We start from the raw sequence: 17,998 nt of genomic DNA, 5'->3' as shown, positions 1-17,998 counted from the left end.
CCCTGAATGAATGGAAGGCAAGGTGGAGGTCAGTCTCCATGCAGAAGGCTAATAGGCTGGACTTCGTGACCTTGCCCTGCCCACCTCCTCACAGCCTGGCTAGCTATGGGGCCTGAACCTTGGACACGGGGTCCAGGTGGTCTTGGCTAATCCAGAATCCAGAAAGGATGAATGTGGCTATAAAGGACCAAATTAAAAAACAATTCTCAGACTGGTTTGTGCAAATGTTTTTTTTTTTTTTATTATTTCCACATTTATATCACAAGGTGTCCACTTACTGGACCAAATAGCAAAGTTGCTCTCTTCTGCGTCCTGAGAACACAGAAGTCTAGGTACTGTACATTCACTAAGGCTCCTTGTTTTTGCAAATCGCGTTTATGACAAATAACCATAAGGCAAACGAATCTAAAGGAATGGTTATGAGTGTTTCCAGCATACAGACAGGTCTCGTCTCACCCAACAGTACAGCTTACACACCAGTAGCACCCGCGGTTACTTTTGTGTTTTGAGGGGAAGGGAACTCTAGAAAGGTGAACTTTTCTAGATATGTGTGGGAAAGGGAAACTGAAGAGGGAAGAACAAAAGGCAAGTTATTCGTCTGGTGGTCAGATGGAAGAGGAGGCAAAATAAACTTTAGAAAACAAATTTCTGCAGCATTTCTTTAAAAACTGGGCTGTAACTTAAACCAGATACAAACGTGTAGACGCCCAGGGAGCACGGGTCGAACTGGTTGGCCAGCTGGCCCGCCTGATGCCAGCAGCTCACTACAGCTGAGGCACCGTGATGGGAAAGCTGGCCAGGTGGGGTGCAAACCGAGGCTGCAGTGTTGCCTCAAATACTTAGGGCCATGTTAAAAAACAGAAAATGCAAAGAGATGAGTTGCGTGCTTCTGTCGCTGTGTTAAAGGTAACCTCTCCCACAGGTTTTCTGTGCCTGCCTGCAACTGAGGTCCCAGCTTACCAGGGCTGGGAAGCGTCCACACCTCTTCTGGGGTGGGAGACTAACGCTTTTTATAGCTGGTTTGCTATTGAGTTCTGAACTCACTTTGCTGGCCTTCCTTCCACGCGGTCCTTCCTTTGCAATTTTGTTAGTAAACTGGTAGCAGCATTTCACAAAAGGAGAATTTAGAGAGACGAGTGCAGAGAGACCTAGAGACTCTCGCCCCCTCCCTCCCGCCCCGGGCCAGACCCCCCAGATTCCCAACCACTGGAGGCGGTGGGCCCTGGTGCCCATCCTCCATGGCTGACTGCAAGGTGGGAATGCACTTAGAGCCCGAAGGGCCGGTCAGTCCAAGCAGACATAAGGCAGAATGTTCAACCGCCCGTCGTCGCCGTGCGGGTCGAGCGATATGCACTGTGTCCAGTCATACCAGTTACCCTGTGTGTCCTGACACCCGTTCACCCCTGGCCACTGGTGGGCCTGGATTCTGTCCAGATCGTCCCGGGTGACCTCGCGGCTCAGCCCGGGGAAGTCCGTGGGCGGGCCATGAGGCACCAGCACGTGCGGCTTCCGGGCCCCACGCCGAGTGCTCTCCTCCTGCTTCAGGTACTCAGACATGAAGTGGTGTGCGCCCGGGGTCTGTGCGCCCGACGACGAGAGCAGGCTGCTCTGCCGGCTCAGGTAGGACTGGATGATCTCGTTGCGCGACAGTTCCTTCCAGTTCGTCTGTTCAAAAGGGCTCTGGAGGCTGGCCTTGGCCTCAGGCTTGTCCAGCTCTGTCCTGGGCTGCTCCGTGTGCACGGGGCTGTCGGCCCGCACTGGCTCTTTCTGGGTCAGAGGTTTGATCTGTCTTGTCATGGGGTCAAAGGTGAGCTTCCGCTCTTTTAACCGGACAGGCTTGACACCGGCCTCAGCCACCTGCCCGTCCAAGTTAACCGTGTAGTCACGAGGCCGGTACCTCTTCTTCTTTTTGCTGTCCGACCCACCAGAGGAGGCAGCATCGCTGTCCGCCTTGGAGGAGTCTGGGGAGAAGCCTGCCCGGGGCAGGAGGGGCTCGGCCGGCGGCAGCCCCGCCTTGCAGCCCGACCCTGCAAGCCGCTGGTGGCCCTCAGGCTGCTCCAGCCAGCGCACGGGGCTCTCTGCACTGGACAGCAGCTCGAGGCGCCGCACGGGGGGCGTGGACGGCTGGGCCAACGGAAGCGGTGACGGCACCTGCGTGGCATCCAGCGACTGGGGCCGAGGTGATGGGCTGGGCAGGGAGCCCTTGTACGTGTACGGGCTCCGCTGCCGGGCAAAGGAGCCCTCGTGCCGTGAGTTCCGGGAACTGAGAGAGCAGCGAGGTGGCCCCTTGGGGTGGGGGGGCCCTGGAATCTCCTCCACCCTGTCCAACTGCTGCAGAACCACAGCCTTCGTCTGCAAGCAGGGCCCGGGGGGCTTGCCCAGGCTGGGGGAGCTGGTGTGCGGCCTCACGGCATTGACGGGGATCTTGCCACTGTGCTTGTCATTCTCGCTGTGCTCCAGGCGGTTGCCCTCAGGACCCACGTGCCCACTGCTGTCCAGGGAGCTAGGGAAGCTCTCAGGGCTCCCGCTGATCCCATTGGTGGGGAGGGGGGACGAGTTGGGTACCAAGGAGTCGTGGCTTGCCTTGGAGACCTTGGGAGGTGGCCCAGGGTGACCGAGGTCACGCTGGTCTCCCCGGCGCTTGCGGCTGCCCAATCTGTCCAGCCGCTGCCCACACAGCCTTGGCATGTCATTGCGGTACTTCAGGTCATGGACGCTCTTGGGCGGGCCGGCCGCTCCTGCCTCTGGCCGGCAGTTATGGGCACCGCCGTTGGCCGAGCCAGTGGCACCCGCCAGCCCCCGCAGCGCAGCCTCATTCTGGTGCACAGGCTCGATGAGCTTCTGCCAGCTCCGCAGCAGCTTCTTGGCCCGCTTGGCGAGCTCCTCGTTCTTTGTCTTCTTGCGGACGTCGTTGATGAGCTTCCCAAGGCGGGTTTCCTAGAGCCAGAGAAAGAGACACAATGACACGCTTTAAGGACAGGGACACCCCATGAAAAGGGAGCGGGGACAGAAATGGAGCTTCCCATGGAGCTGGGGGAAGGGCTCCGTATCTTTGAAATGACCCCACTGGCCCCCTAAACCACTGGTCTCCCAGACATAAAACCTATGAAGATTTTGGGTCATTTGTGACATTTAAATTCTCAAACCCAAGCCCTCAGATCTTACAGTCCACAGGACAGAGAGGGCATTCTCAGAAGCATCATCTCCCAGGTTCCCAACTCCTGAAGGCCATGGACCATTTAAGGCCACCGCAAGGACACTTTGCCAAGGGAGATTTCTAGATGAGAGTACATTGTGGCAAAGGCAAAAGCACACGGGACCTTGAGCCAGCATCACTCACTGGAACCTCTGCTGCGCACTGCAGTGTGCAGGGCCTCCTGCAAAGAAAGGGGCCTCAGCTCTGAACTAAAGCCTCTCATATTTCCTGCAGTGCCCATGGGAAGCGTGTGCTGTGGGCCGGCACAGTGCAGGCCAGGAGGGCATGCCCCCCTCACTCCTCCCTGGCCTTGCTGAGCCAGTGAGCAAAGTCTCTGAGGCTCCAAGAAGTCGAGAAAGCCCAGGGTTGGGGCAGCCCAGGCCCCGCCCTTACTGCCCGCCCAAGTGCTCAGACCTGGAACGCTCACCTCCAGTGCCTCTTTGGTAATGGGGTATTTCTCCAGGCTGGAGATGACTTCCTGCACCGCCACCATGTTCCGGATCTGTAAAACAAGAGCCACTGTCAGACCCCAGGCACTTCTCCCTGTGCCGGCCTATTCCAGAACTCTCCCTTTCCCAAGAGCCAGTGGAGCCAGCATCACCAGAGCCCCACCTCCTGCAGCCTCCTACCTGCTCCCAGGGGCCAACATGGCACCGAGTGTGCATCCTCCCATCTGCCTCCTCTAGTGCATGGGGAACAGTTGACTATGAGTCTGTCTATGGACACACCCATCTGCCCAAGTGGCTGCCACACAACTGAAATTCACATTTATGAAACAAGATTCACTCTTGATGTGGGAAATGTACTCAAATCTGCCATCTGATGGGAGGTTGAAGGATTTATTGAATAAAATGCACCACATTTAAAACAGCCGTACATAATAATCTAATCAATTTAGTTGCATTAACAAGATCTTTATAGAGTTCATCTAAAGACATCACAGGGAGAGCAGAAGTCACAAAGTGGGAGCAGACCAATGCCACAGGGCCCCACGGATCTGTATTCGAGCCTACAGAGAACATGGGCCAGGAGACACGAATAGGGACTGGGCATGACAAGAGATCATGCAGCAGTGCTCAACTCTCTTGGTCATCAGGCGAGGCAGACCGAACCCACAAGTGGCGGCAATGACTACACACCAGACTGCTGGAAATGGCATCTGACAACATCAAGTAGTTCTGGGGTGCGGCCAACTTTGGGGAGCGCTAGGCTGTGTCTGGTCAACTCAAGCACTTGTGTGTCTCGTGACCAAGCAATTCTATACCTCGGATGACATGTGCTATGAGCCAGGCCCTATTCCACCAACATCTATTTCCATACAGCACTACTCCACTGAATTATCACAACCTCAAGGGGAAGGTGCTAACTATTATTACCATCACATTTTACGAATGTGATGTAAAGGAGTGGGTCATGTGGTCGTATGTTGTAACGACACCATTGTCGTCCAAAAGTTGAAGGAACAGACTAAGAAATTCAAGAGCTCTAGAAATGAGCACACTGCAGCTTCAGTACATCAACAAGATGAACTTCAAACCACGGTGGATGAAAAGTCACAGGAGATACACACTGTTGATTCCAATTACCCTAAGCATCACAGCATACTCAAAAATTAAAATGAACCCCATATCTAAATGTGAAAACAAAAACTCTAAGGCTTCTAGAATAAACAGGAGACTATCTTTGCAACCTTGGGGTAGACAAAGATTTTTTTGGAGCCCCAAAGCAGTGATGTCTAAGAAAATATCCTGACAAACTGGGCAGTTGAGGAGGCTGGTCCCACAGGAACAAGGCCACCCACTCCCTGGCCCCAGCCCTGGGGTTCTGGCCCTGACAGGGTCCTGGGCTTGCCACACGGCCTCTCTCCACCCCAGTGACCTCACCCTGTTATATTTAGAGCCCTGGGTCCCTACACACTCCTGAACCAGCAGTGCCCACAGAGCCAGCCCAGTGGCACAGAGTGTCCTTGTCCTTGGGCAGACACTGTCCTGCTGCCAGATAGGAGGGGGGAGGCAGAACACCTGAGCAACCCTGGGGGTTGGAGCGAGCTGGCACTGTAGACCCTTGCACAGCCAGAGACCCTCCTGGAAGCTGCACAGGGTGGGGCTGGGGTAAGGCCTGTGGACCCCACTGTCACAGCCGAGCAGCTCCTACACTCAGGCGGGTATCCAAAGAGGCTTTCGGCTTTGAGGCGGCGCTCAGGCTCTCGGCCCTGTGGAAAGCACTATGTCTGCTGCCTTCCTCAAGTTCAGGACCTCCCTGAGGGCTCATCCCTCTCGCTCTGCCGCACCCTGCTCCAGCCATGCTAGCAAGGGCACTGAGCACTGTGTAGGGAGCATTATCTGGGCATTCTGGAGGCAGTCAGGCCCTTGGGACCAGGAAGCAGACCAAGTTCTGCCCTCACTACACCTAAGAGGCAGGAGTCCTGGGCTCTATGCAGTGCGAGGTTGGGCCTCCAGCCTCAGATTCAGCAAATAGTGATAGCCCAGCAGCCTGTGGCCCTTGCCTCCACCCTCAACGAGAGGGCCCTATGCATAGCAGAGACGCCAAGGCTCAGATATAGCCAAGGGGAGGCTTCTAGCCAGGCTCCAGGCCTGTAAAAAAACCCAGTACAGGACCTCTGGGGCAGGGAGGTAGCTAGGTGTCAGGTAAAAGGCAGGCCAGGGGTGCCTGTGGTGAGAGAAGTATCTAAGCTGGGCCTCCGAGGGTGGACAGCAGAAGCCCCAACACCTCCGGAGATGGTGAGATGGCATCAAAGCCCTAGAGAGGGGAGAGAGGTCCAGAGCAAAGACCTTGGCATGAGCCAGGATGCCAGCAGGAAGAACAGACCTGGGGAAAGCAGGCTGACTACACAACTGCCTTCCACTAACTTCAGCCACAGTGGGAGCTGAACTGCTCCCACTACCCTAACAGACCACCGTGTTTTTAGGTCCTTTCTGGCACCTATCTGTCCAAAAATACATTCACTCACAATCATAGCAGAGATAGTATGCCATTGTTGCACAGGGAAGAAGCCTCTAAGCCACTCCCAGATGCTTCCCCCAAAGGGGGCTTTGGGGCAGCTCTACAGGTCAGAGAGCCCAAGGGTCATTCACAGCCTCTTGCTCAGGAAGAGCCTGGCACATGCATGGCCTTTGGATATCTCCCCTGGGATTCATTCCCAGGGAATGAAACCAAAACAAAACAAACAAAAAACCACCTCTCAAAACCACTTGCCAAACAGCTTTCCCAAAAGGAGCAGAATTCACATGTGAGGGATGTCTGAACACTTGCAGTCTCATCTTCTCATTAGGACTCCTTCAATAGCTACAGATTAATCTTTATTTCCTTAATAATGAGTGAAGACAAGTGTCACCTCCCCTTTCTACTAATGTTGACTTCTCCTGTAAATTGTTCATTGTCCCAGCCCACATATTTTCATTATTTGATTGGCCTCTTTATTGCAAGTAAATATCCTTGCAGGTGATGATGTCTGCCCCTGTGCATGTGGATGCCTAAATGTCCTCTGGGTAGGCACCAAGGAGGAAGTGTCAGGAGCAGGGAGGGCTCCTCTGGAAAGGCAGGGAGCAGGCGAGGTGGGCCAGGCAGCAGCGGAGCACTCCGAGGAGCAGAGGCAGGGCCGGAAATCCGTGGGAAGTCGGCGGGCAGCCCTGGGTGAGGCCCAGGTGAATACAGTCACTTGGTGACCATGGGTGGAACTGACTCCTTCTCTATCGCGCCAAGGGCTTGCAGATTCTAGACCCGTGACTCACGAGGGACAATTGGGTATCCACGGTCAGACAGGAAAGTGAAACAATATCCATCCCAGGCAGAAAGGAGGGGAACCAGCCCCCTAAACTGGGAGGACCCAGCTGGGCTCAGGGAGGGGAGAGAAAGAACCCTTCCCAAACATGTCTCCCGTTACAGCCCAGGGATGCCCCAGGGCACATTCTGGGAAGCGAGGAGGGGACCCTCCTCACCACCAACCCAGACCCCAGGGTCCTTATGCGGACCTCCCACCAGGAGAGGACCAAGAGCATGAGGGAAGCAGCAAGGCCTTTCTCTGGAGAGCCCCTCATCGAGTGCTAGGTCACAACTGCAGCCAGTCTAACCCACAAAATTTGCTGCTCAACTCATAGTGAATGAGAAGGAGGAAGGGACACTGGATGCCCACAAGTGACAGGACCAAGGGAGGGCGGCAGCCCTCAGAAGCAGCTGGGGTAAGAGTTCAGACCATCTAGTGCAAGATGTCCCTACCCCCTCAGCACCCGTCTGAGAGCTGTTCTGAGGCTGGGTCACTGCTCTGCATCTGGATCCATGTGCAGAGGTGGGGCCAGCCCAAGGGGGCAGATCCACCACTCATCAGCCTCCTTCTAGCAGTAATTCAGGGCAGAGGTAGGTAAACCTCAGGCCCTGAGTAATTACCGCCCTGTGGGGGTTTCCAGCCCTGATGTGAAACAAGGAACTGAGACTTCTTTGGCGTCTATCCCCGCTCACTGCTCCCTTTTCTCCACGCATCAACAGTCCCCACTCCACTCGAAATCCCCAATCTCTTGGCAGTGAAGCTAGACATGTGCAGCCCTGGTGGCAAAGGGGAAACCCTGTACTCCCCAAGTTCAAGAACTGGTGAGACCCAAAGGCAGTAGTAAGCTAGGGCAGTAACTCATTTCAGCCTCTCACAGGACCACTCCTTGTCAGGTTTCTGCAGGCACCAAAGTGTCTAGCTTCTCCTTCTTGAAACTCCACTTTATGGATAAGAAATCTGAGGGTCCAGGAAGGTAACAGAGGTCCAGTGCTCACCACGCAGCTGGAAGATGGAGGAGAGTGGCTTTACACTAGCCTGGCACAGGGCCTGCCTACCACACACAGCCCAGCTGGTGCTTTATTGGGGGGGTTCCCAGACACCACCAGGCTGGTGACAGCAACCCACCCACATACTCTCATTGACCTGCCACAGTGGGAAAATGGACAGGTTACCGAGTTCCTTGTAGCCACACAGGGTTGGCTTCATGCCCAGAGCACCAATGGATGGTCTCTGGGCTGCCTGTCTCCCTCCTAGGGTGCTCTAGAGCTGGAGAGATCCCCACACCCACTCACAACAGCAGGGCCTTCAGCCCATCCCCAATGCTTTCCCTGAGCTGCAGACCACTTGGTAAATGACAATGGCACTGGAGTCTCCCTGCTAGGCCCTGGAAATGGCACACACCGAGGTGGGACTCACCCCGCCTGTCTAGCCAGCCCGTGACCACACTGTGTCCTGCATCTATGCAGTACAGCCCACACCAACTCCTTCAGTGGGCTTAAAGCCCACCAGGTCAGTGGTAAAAGCTAGTTCACTTTAAAACCAACCATGTGGAAGTCACATTTTTTTTTTGTTTGTTTTTTTTTAAAGCAGAATAGTCTAGACTAGAATTTACAAAAACCAATTAGCTCAAAAGGCTTTGGAACTGTTCATCAGCAAGCAAGCTGTCCTTCCAAACCAAAACACGACACAGATGGCACCCAGAAGCCAGCAAACCTCGAGCTTTTCGACATGCTGAGCATTCTAAGGTCATCCTGGGCTGAGTCACCATACCCTGCCAGTCCCACAGCAGGTGTCCGTTGTGTCTGCTGAGGGTGTGCATGCAGGTGAAAGGGGCTTTGCCAGGCGAGTGTGTGTCTGTGATTTGGTCCCAGCCTCACTCCTCAGCCACAGCAAGTCTTCCTGCTTCTGATGAACTACTCGTTCCCAAAACGGGCGCTGTTCTGTGACTCAAACTGCCTCTACCACAAGTCAGTGCAAGAGATGAGCCCTGGCAGTGACCAGCGTGTGTCCCACCCCACCTCCCCGAGTAAGGCAAAGAAGTCGATGTGCCTTGAGTCTACCTCTCAGCTCCGTATGGTGCAGCCTCCTGGCTCCACTCTGCCTTGCTCTGTCCCACAGCCAGGCAGGCGCCAGGGGAACCTTCCTCAGGCAGATGCCCTCTCAGCGCTCTGCCTGGCTTTCAAAGGCACCTTCCTCTGCCAGGACCCCATGGGAACCTCACACCCACAGGAGCTAAGTCACTCTCATTCACGGCTTCTGAGAGGAAGAACGACACTGGGGCGGGGGCTGTGTCTCAGCCACAGTCACCAAGCTTACCGCTTGCAAAAGCACAAAAGCACTTCCTCATCAGTGGGGCCCATCTGCTCCCCAGGAGCGTCCACAGCTGGAGGGGGGCCACTGCCTGCGTGGCCCTGACTGCTGTACACTCACAGCCCGCAGAGCACCCGTGGCCAGAGCAGCCGACTGCAGCTGGGACTTGGCCCAGGCAGCCGGCAGAGAACACTGCCTGCACCTAGTGAGCAGCCCAGGGAGAGGAAGCCCAGGGCCGCTACCATGAGCGGCGGCCAACCAGGGGACCTCTGTGAGAGGCTTGTGGAGGTGAGAGAGGCTTGCAGACAAAGTGGGGGGCAGAGGGGGAGGCCAGCACTTCTCTTCACAGTGCTGGCCCTCAAGCTGTCCCCTTCTCTCGTCTGTTCCAGCAGCTCTTCCCAACAAAACCACAAGCTTCAACTCTCCTGACCTCTGGATCACGTCAACACACAATTCCTGTTGTAATTTGGCCCTTTCAGAGAGTGTAAGAGCTCTCAATGTGTCGTATCTGGGAGTTGGTTCATTCCTACACTTTGCAGTTTCAAAGTCAGAAAGCCAAGCAGAGTGTTTTCCGTCTGCATGCTTGCTCGCAGAAGGGTCCGGCTGTCAGTGCCTGTGACAACATACAGCACACCGGGTGGGGTTCCTCCCTCTCAGCCGTGCTCTCGTGGAAACAGCCAGTAAGAATACCAGCTGTGTAAGATGACATGTCCGATGCCCATGGGAGGGGCACACACAGCGCTCGGCTCACATACACCCAGAACACCGGCAACCCAAAACAAGAACGAGCCAGCTTTTTAGGAAGTGATGGGGCCAACCTCCAAGAGAATGCTGAGTGAAATAGTGAGGTGACAGCAGGGCACTGCCGTGCTGCCAGTGAAAACCTCCTGGTGCTTGGGCTGGGCAGAGAAGCAGCCGGGCCAGACCTGGCTTTCAATGCCAGCCCAACTAAGACTTGAAGCAAGACCAGCCACCAACCTGAGCCTGGTTCTCCCTCCAGGAGTTGGGAAGCCTCCGCTGAATGTTGGGAAATTCACAGATCATCTGTAGATACTGAATGGCATGCGGCCCACCCTCTGGGGAGACCGTGCCCACAGGGGTCAGGCCAAGGCAGCCCCGCCCACTGCCCAGCAGGCCACTCTGTGGTTTCTGAGACCCCTTCCAGGCAGCGCAGCGCCCAATGTGGTACCAAGAGTCTGCCAGTCTGCTCACCTGGGCGGCTATGGGGGTCCTGAGAACAGGGGAGAGCCTAGAATTTCCCTCAACAAGGCAGCAAACACAGGCCAGGGAGGTAACAGGAAGGGCTGGTTACGGCCCAGTGCTGAGGCGTGGGTAGAAACGGCCAAAGCCAGGACAGAAGCAACAGGTGAGGCACCGCAACTGAGGCTGAACTGAGCAGCCAGGAGCACCGAGGTGGCAACACCCAGCAGGCTCCTTTAGGACATCAGAAGGACTATGGAGGAGAAAGCCAAGGCCATACCCCTTCTCAGAGGGGCTCAAGCCCAAACCAGCCCCAGACCCTGAGGCTGCCAAGGCTTGATGGGTAGAAGTGACCATATCCACAGCTGACGACCAGGCTGCCTGTGGTAAGCAGCAAGGGTGAGTCACAGACAGGTGACAGACACCCAGGGTCTGCTGGCCCTCCCTTTCCTGGCTACTCCACACAGGTCACCAATGTCTGTTCTGAGCTGGGTGGATGGGAAGAGTAACAGGAACTGCCAGTGCCACAGTGGATAAGTCACTTGGCAAGTCACAGGGTTAGGTATGGAGGAGCCCTCATCTCTTTCCACAGAACAGGAATCTGAGATCTGCAACCTCACGAGGCCCTAAAGGTAACTGAGGGTTGGGTGCGCCTGTCCTACGTGACACAACAGCCATCAGGCAGGACGTGGCCTAATGGGCTGCACCACACACCCCAGGGCAGAAAGCACGAGCAAACACTGCACATGGGAGGTGAGCAGAGAGCTCCGAGCCCACCCACCCAGCCCACTCAGTCGTTCCCTCAGCCACGAAGTGGGAGGATGACAGAAGTGTCCTGCAGGCTCCTGGGAGGGGAACAGGAGACACACACGAACGCCCAGGACCTAGCCTGACTGGCTCACAGTAAGCACTCAAGAAAGGGGATCACCACGGAGCCGGCATGGGACTACACTTGAGAAGGAACAGGTTCAAGGCCACCACTTTCCCCTACTTGCTGCCCTGGGCTTTGTGTGGAGCCAGAAAACCAGCAGTGGGTGTGGGGACTTTCTCAGCAGGCATTCCTGCAGGAGCCACCTTGGAGAAAACCAAGGACATCACATGGAACAGGAAGGGAAGTCTGTGCATGGTATCAAACATCATGTCAGGATGAACATTCATACCCCAGGACCCAGCAAATCCTACTCTGGGGTTGGGACCAACAGAAACTCGAGCGCACGCGTGCCGAGAATGGTCAGGGCAGCTGTGTTCAGAACAGTCCTGTCTGAAAGCCATCCACGTGGCCACCAACACCGTAACAGATGACCAAGTCATGAGCTAGCTGTTCAATGTCAAATGAAGACAGTACTACTATACATAACATCAAAGATAAAACCTCAAAACAAGTCGAGATACAAAAGAATATGTCTGTATTGGACTAGAAGCTCAAAAGCTGGCAAAATTTGACCATGGTGACAGAAGTCAGGGGAGTCGGGGGTGGGGGGAGGTTAGGAGAGGGAAGAAGAATGGCTTCTGGGGAGAAGCTCTATTCCATGACCTGGGTGGGGGTGACTGGGGTATGTTCACTTCACAAACATACACTGAGATATAAACTTAGAACTTACGCACTTTTCTGGGTATATGCTATACCTTTAGGAAAAATTGGTCTGAGAAGCCTTCCCATCCTAGAAACAGATGCCAGAGCTACTGGGGTTGAAGAGGCTGGAGAGGTATTGGCAAGCCAGCCCCTTGCCCCCCATATGGGGGCAAAGACCGTCTGAGGGTCCCATAGAACAAGGTCTGAGAACTTGGACCAGGAGCCCAGGCTACCTCTGAGATATCCAGCACGTGCTATGCTTCACAGTTCAGAGAAAGTTGTCCACACTGCTCCTACCCTGGGCAGAGGCCAGTCTGGGGAAAACAAGGGCATTCTGAAGGATCTACAGAAGGAGCACTGAGCAGGTCAGTGTTCCCAGGAAGGAGCAAGCTCTTAAGTTACTGAAGAGAAGCGGGCAGGCAGCAACCACTGGACAGCACCAGCTAGCACCCTGGGTGGGTGGGTGGGCCTCTGCCTCCTACCACTTAGGTTCTCTCCTAAGACCATAGACCTCCAGAGTAGGTGTTATGCCACTTTCCCAATGAGGAAGCCAGGGTGCCCGTTACACACCTGGCCACAGTTTCAATACTAACCTAACCTTCTAATTCTGTGCGGTTAGCCCATGTCTGCCTCCATGCAATGGGCCACCAGCAAGTCGTATTGATGCCAAGGGCAGGAACAGACAGCTGGTTCAAGGGAGGACAATAGAACAAATCAGATAAGGAAAATTCTGCATGCCTACACCAGGAATGAAGATAGCAAACAAAGACTAGAAATTAAAGTGGGGAAGGCAGATTAACATTCAAAAATCAATGTAATCTGCCATTTTAAGAGGCCAAAAAGGAAAAACCTTATGATCATTTCAACAGAAGTAGAAAAAAAAATTGACAAAATTGAAAATCCATTCCTGATGAAACCTCTCAGCAAGCTAGAAGAGAACTTCCTCAGCCTAGTAATACCCACAGCTAACATCATACTTGGTGGTGAAAAGCTGAATGATTTCCCCCTAGGAACAGGTACAAAAACAAAGATGTGTGCTTACCACTTCTACTAATTTTTGTCAGGAGATTCCACCTAATACAATAAGGCAAGAGAAAGAAAAGGAAGAAAGAAAAAGAGGGAGGGAGGAAGGAAGAACAATCCATCTAGATTGAAAAACGAGAAGTAAAGCTGTCTTTATTCATAAATAACAGAACAGTCTATATGGCAAATCTTACAAAATCTACAAAATAAGTGAGTTTAACAACGCTGCAAGACATAAGTTCAATGTAAAATTCTATATTTCTATATGCAAGCAACAAACATTCAGAAATTGAAAATTTTAAAACCAATTCCATTTACAACAGCAATTAAAAGTATGAAGAACTTACAGATAAATTTGACAAAAGACCTCAACACTGAAAAGTACAAAACTGGGCTGAGAGACATTAAGAGGGGCATCAGTTAATGGAAAGACTGCTGTTGTTTAGTCGCTAAGTCATGACTAACTCTTGTGACCCCATGGAATGCAGCCTGCCAGGCTCTTCTGTCCATGGGATTTCCAAAGCAAGAATACTGGGGTGGGCTGCCATTTCCTACTCCAGGGGATCTTCCCGACCCAGGGATCCAACATGCGTCTCCAGCATCAGCAGGCAGATTATTTACCACTGAGCCACCAGCGAAGCCCAATGGAAAGATATACCAAGTTAATAGCTTGAAAGAGTTGATACTGTTAAGATGTCAGCTCTTCCCTAAACTGATCTATAGATTCAATGCAATTCCAAATGGAATTCCAGCAGGGTCTTTGGGAGAGATTGACAACCTGATTCTAAAATTTATATGGAAACACAAAGTTTCTAGAAAGGTAACAAACTTGGAAAAAAAAAAGAAAATTGGAGGGCAGCCTATGGCTACCCAGTTATTCCAGCATTGTGGGTAGCCTTCCCCTTCTCCAAGGGTTCTTCCCAACCCAGGGATTAAACCCAGGTCTCTCACATTGCAGGTGGATTCTTTACCAGCTGAGCCACAAGAGAAGCCCAAGAATACTGGAGTGAATGAATACTGGAGTGGGTATTCCTCCTCCTATCCCATCTCCAGCGGATCTTCCTGACATATTCAAATTAAAACCATCATGAGATATCACTATGCTGCTGCTGCTGCTGCTAAGTCGCTTCAGTCGTGTCCGACTCTGTGCGACCCCATAGACGGCAGCCCACCAGGCTCCGCCATCCCTAGGATTCTCCAGGCAAGAATACTGGAGTGGGTTGCCATTTCCTTCTCCAGTGCATGAAAGGGAAAAGTGAAAGTAAAGTCGCTCAGTCATGTCCGACTCTTAGCGAACCCATGGACTGTAGCCTACCAGGCTCCTCTGTCCATGGGATTTTCCAGGCAAGAGTACTGGAGTGGGGTGCCATTGCCTTCTCCCAGATATCACTATATACCTATTAAAATAGGTAAAGTTAAAAAGACTGACCATACTAAGTGATCACCAAAGTGTGGGACAACTGATACTCTCATACACTGCTGGTGGGGTGGCAGTATAAAATGGTATAATCACCTCGGAAGACATTCTGACAGATTATTAAGCAACCCAAAAGTCCATCAACACATGTATGATAAATTGTAGGATACTCATAAAATGAAACATTACTCAGCAACAAAAAAGAACAAACTATTGATATACATAACATCCATGAATCTCAAAATAAGAAGGAAAGAACAAACAGCCCAGACCAAAAAAAAAACGAGTACACGATTTCACAAAATTGTAGAAAAGGCAGATTAATCTACACTGACAACAGATTAGCAGTTACCTAGGGACGGGGGTGGGCTGAAGGGAAGATTACAATGGGACAAGAAAAAACTTTTGGGAATATGTTTAGTACCATGATTGTGGTGATGATTTCTCAAGTGTATTCACAGATCAAAATATATCCAATTGGGCACTTTCAGTGTGCAGTTTATTATATGTCAATTATACCTCAATAAATTTGTAAAACAACTATGGAGGCAGATGACAGATGCAACAGGTCCTAGAAAAAGAAGGAGGGGGTGGGAGGTGAGAAGGAAGGCTTCTTTGTTGGAGGTTAGGCATTAGATACCCAACTAGGGCTCAGCCCTCCCTGGGGTGGAGGGAGCAGCATAAAGTCCCTTCTCCCTTCAGGAAAATGAAGAAGGCTGTCATGCCCAGGCCTCCCAGGGGCAATCATAACGACTGCATGACAAAGGCACGTGTGTATAACGCACTTCTCATAACAGACTGGGCTCCAGCAGGCATCATCTCAATCCACACAAGCTGTGCCCCCTCCCTCATGCCACACATTCTGCTTGCCCTGCAACACCTGTGCATCAACAGACTGCACAGCCTAACTGTGGGCCTGTAAAAGGTGATTCCTGGCTTTCCTGTAGGAAATGCACTGTGGCTGGAGCTGGGTGACAGTGTCTTACAGGTTGTGAAATGACCGGCTCACTAGCTACCGAGGACTGACCTTCAGGACATGTGCTCTCCTCAGCCTGCCTGTGGGGTTTTGTCATCCTTCAACTGGAGACCCTGGAGAGGGAGCCAACCTCCTATCCTCACATGGGAAAGGCCAGTGGCCACAAACATCTACAGAACGTCTTAGGTAAACAGCAGTCTGTTCTCCTCTCAAACAGCTGGTGTGAGCGATAACCTATTTCCATCCTCCTGACAAGAAAACAGCCTCCAAGCATCTGACAGCTTCTTTCTCCCCCTCACTCTTCAGTTCTCTCCAATGTGTTAAGCTCCTGGGCCTGAAAATGTCTGAAATCCTGCCCTCCCCCTCCCCCAAGACAGCTGAGCTAGACCCTTACTACTCTCAAGTGTGAGTGAATGAAGGACAGATAGATAAATGAAGTCCCATCTTACTGTCCTCAATTGCTGGGCACTGTGTTAAGCCAATACTATAAACATCTCAGGGGTCTCCTTCTGAAGCAAGCTGGGATCTGCAGTCACCAAGTTGGCACTGGAAAGCAAACAGGCCTTTCCTGTTGCCAGCTGTCACCTGCACCAGCCGCCCCACAAGGGTCATAGGAATAGGGAGGTGACTCTCAGTGTTGCTCACACACAGCCCCACGGAAGACAAGGGAAAAAGCACCATGTCTGGGTGGCCAGCAGAGGGAAGGCTGAGACAAGAGCAGCAGAAGGCTATGACCAGGGTGGCCATGTTTGGTCAGTAGAACCAATGGCTTTGGGGAGAGTCTTCTATTTTCAACACAGTGGTCCTAGAAGTTACCACAATGACAAAGATTTTTTCTAAATTACCTTGGCCACCATGAAATGATTCCAAAGGATTACATAAGCAGGGGGAAGGAAAGCCAGGTGAGATTTTTGTGAAGGCAACATTAAAGCAATGGGGAAATCAAACACCACAATGCAGTGTGCTAATTCAGTGACGGCATGATCTGCGAGGTGGTGGCACTGCTTGGCATGCAGATGGACGGAAGGGTGCTGGTAGAAGATTAGGGCACAGGGCAGGACCTCGATGGCTCCCGAGGTCCCAAAAGCCAAATCAACGGCTTCCTCCCAACCTTCCCTGAGGGGGACCCTTGGGAAAGCCTGACCACTCAACAGTCGTCCCCACTGGGCTGGTGTGGACCCCATCAGCACCGTCTGCTTCACCCCAAACCACCTGCATCCCACAGGGGAAAGGTGGCAAAATTGATCCCGAGGATGAGAGCCTGCCCCACGGCTGAATGTCAGAGGACAGCCCTGCAGCAAGACATGACATCCTGGTCATCAAACGTCAGAGGCAAGGTGGGACCCAGTTCCAGGAGAAGCACCACAACAGCTTTTCCTTGCTTTAAATGTACCAGGCAAAGAACACTGAGGAGAACTGGGAACACAGAAGACTTTGCTTTTTACTGTATTTCCCTCAGTATATCAGTTTTTTATTACTTTCTCACTATTTTAAACCAGTTTTTAAAAACTTTTAAAAAAAGTTTACCTCTTCCCTTTTCTGTAGCCACCATTACAGGTGGATACCAAACATAACTTACCATGGCAACTAGGTGAGGAAACAGCACAAGTTTTCACTAAAACTTACATTAACACTGAAAAGGAAATTAAGAGAGAGCTCTACCTGGGCCTGCCTGCCAATGCAGGAGACTGAAGAGATGCAGGTTCAATCCCCAGGTTGGGAAGATGCCCTGGAGGAGGGCATGGCAACCCACTCCAGTATTCTTGCCTGGAGAATGCCATGGACAGAAGAGCTTGGCAGGCTATAGTCCATTGGGTCGCAAAGAGTCAGACATGACTGAGCATGCAGGCTGTCAATGCACCGAAACTGCTCTGCCCAGGCAAGTTTTCACCAAAGCCGAGGACCTTTCAGCCCTGCCTTGCCTCATCTCTCGGACCCTGGGCAGATCCTGACATCCCTCTATATTCAAGCCCTCTACATCCTCCTCTCGGAGCTCTTCAAGGAACAGTCTCAGACCCTTTCCCTCTCTCACTGGACTTCTCCACTGCCTGAGTAGTCCCACCCCCAGGCAGCTCCACAGCTGCATCTGGGGCCCAGGCACCACCTCTGGATGCACTTAGCGGCACTTCTGCATCTGATAGGTACTGAGGCTTTCTAAGTACCACTGGCTGACTCCATTGCTCCCCACCCTCAGAAGTGGGCTAGGACCCTTGGTGCAGGCAAGCCTCCCTTTCTCTCACTTCCAAATAAACCCTCACATTAGCCCCATTAGGCATGTCTTCTTTTTTAAAAATGTATTTATTTTTAATTGGAGGATAACTGCTATACAATACTGGGTTGGTTTCTGCCATACATCAACATGAATCAACCACAGGTATACATATGTCCCCTCCCTCTCGAACCTCCCTCCCACCTTCCACTCCATCCCACTCCTCTAGGTTGTCACAGAGCACCGGGTTTGAGCTCCCTGCATCATAGAGCAAATTCCCATTGCCTATCTATTTTACACATGGTAGTGT

General features: G+C 52.5%; 1 protein-coding gene across 7 annotated transcripts in view; it reads right to left on the bottom strand.

The window, feature by feature from the left end:
• Window positions 1-215: 215 nt before the first annotated feature.
• Window positions 216-17,998, bottom strand: part of MED26 (mediator complex subunit 26) — a 41,426-nt gene continuing 23,643 nt past the window's right edge. For 3 of the 7 annotated variants that reach the window (XM_081496623.1, XM_081496627.1, XM_081496626.1), the window contains exons 2-3: window positions 3,624-3,698; window positions 216-2,937 (exon numbers count right to left, since the gene is read on the bottom strand). In XM_081496623.1, the coding sequence (XP_081352749.1) occupies window positions 1,285-2,937; window positions 3,624-3,698 (1,728 nt within the window). In that variant the 3' untranslated portion in view covers window positions 216-1,284. Of the gene's footprint in view, window positions 2,938-3,623; window positions 3,716-3,825; window positions 3,952-17,998 lie in introns of all 7 variants that reach the window. The other 4 variants (XM_081496625.1, XM_081496624.1, XR_014055671.1 and 1 more) reach the window with 3 other exon arrangements.

The sequence above is a fragment of the Giraffa tippelskirchi genome, chromosome 6 (genome assembly GCF_054371585.1).
Source record: "Giraffa tippelskirchi isolate mGirTip1 chromosome 6, T2T-mGirTip1v1.2.pri, whole genome shotgun sequence".
Taxonomy (NCBI): domain Eukaryota; kingdom Metazoa; phylum Chordata; class Mammalia; order Artiodactyla; family Giraffidae; genus Giraffa; species Giraffa tippelskirchi.
Note: the sequence above shows the minus strand (reverse complement) of the source record. Positions and strands in the feature narration are given on the sequence as shown.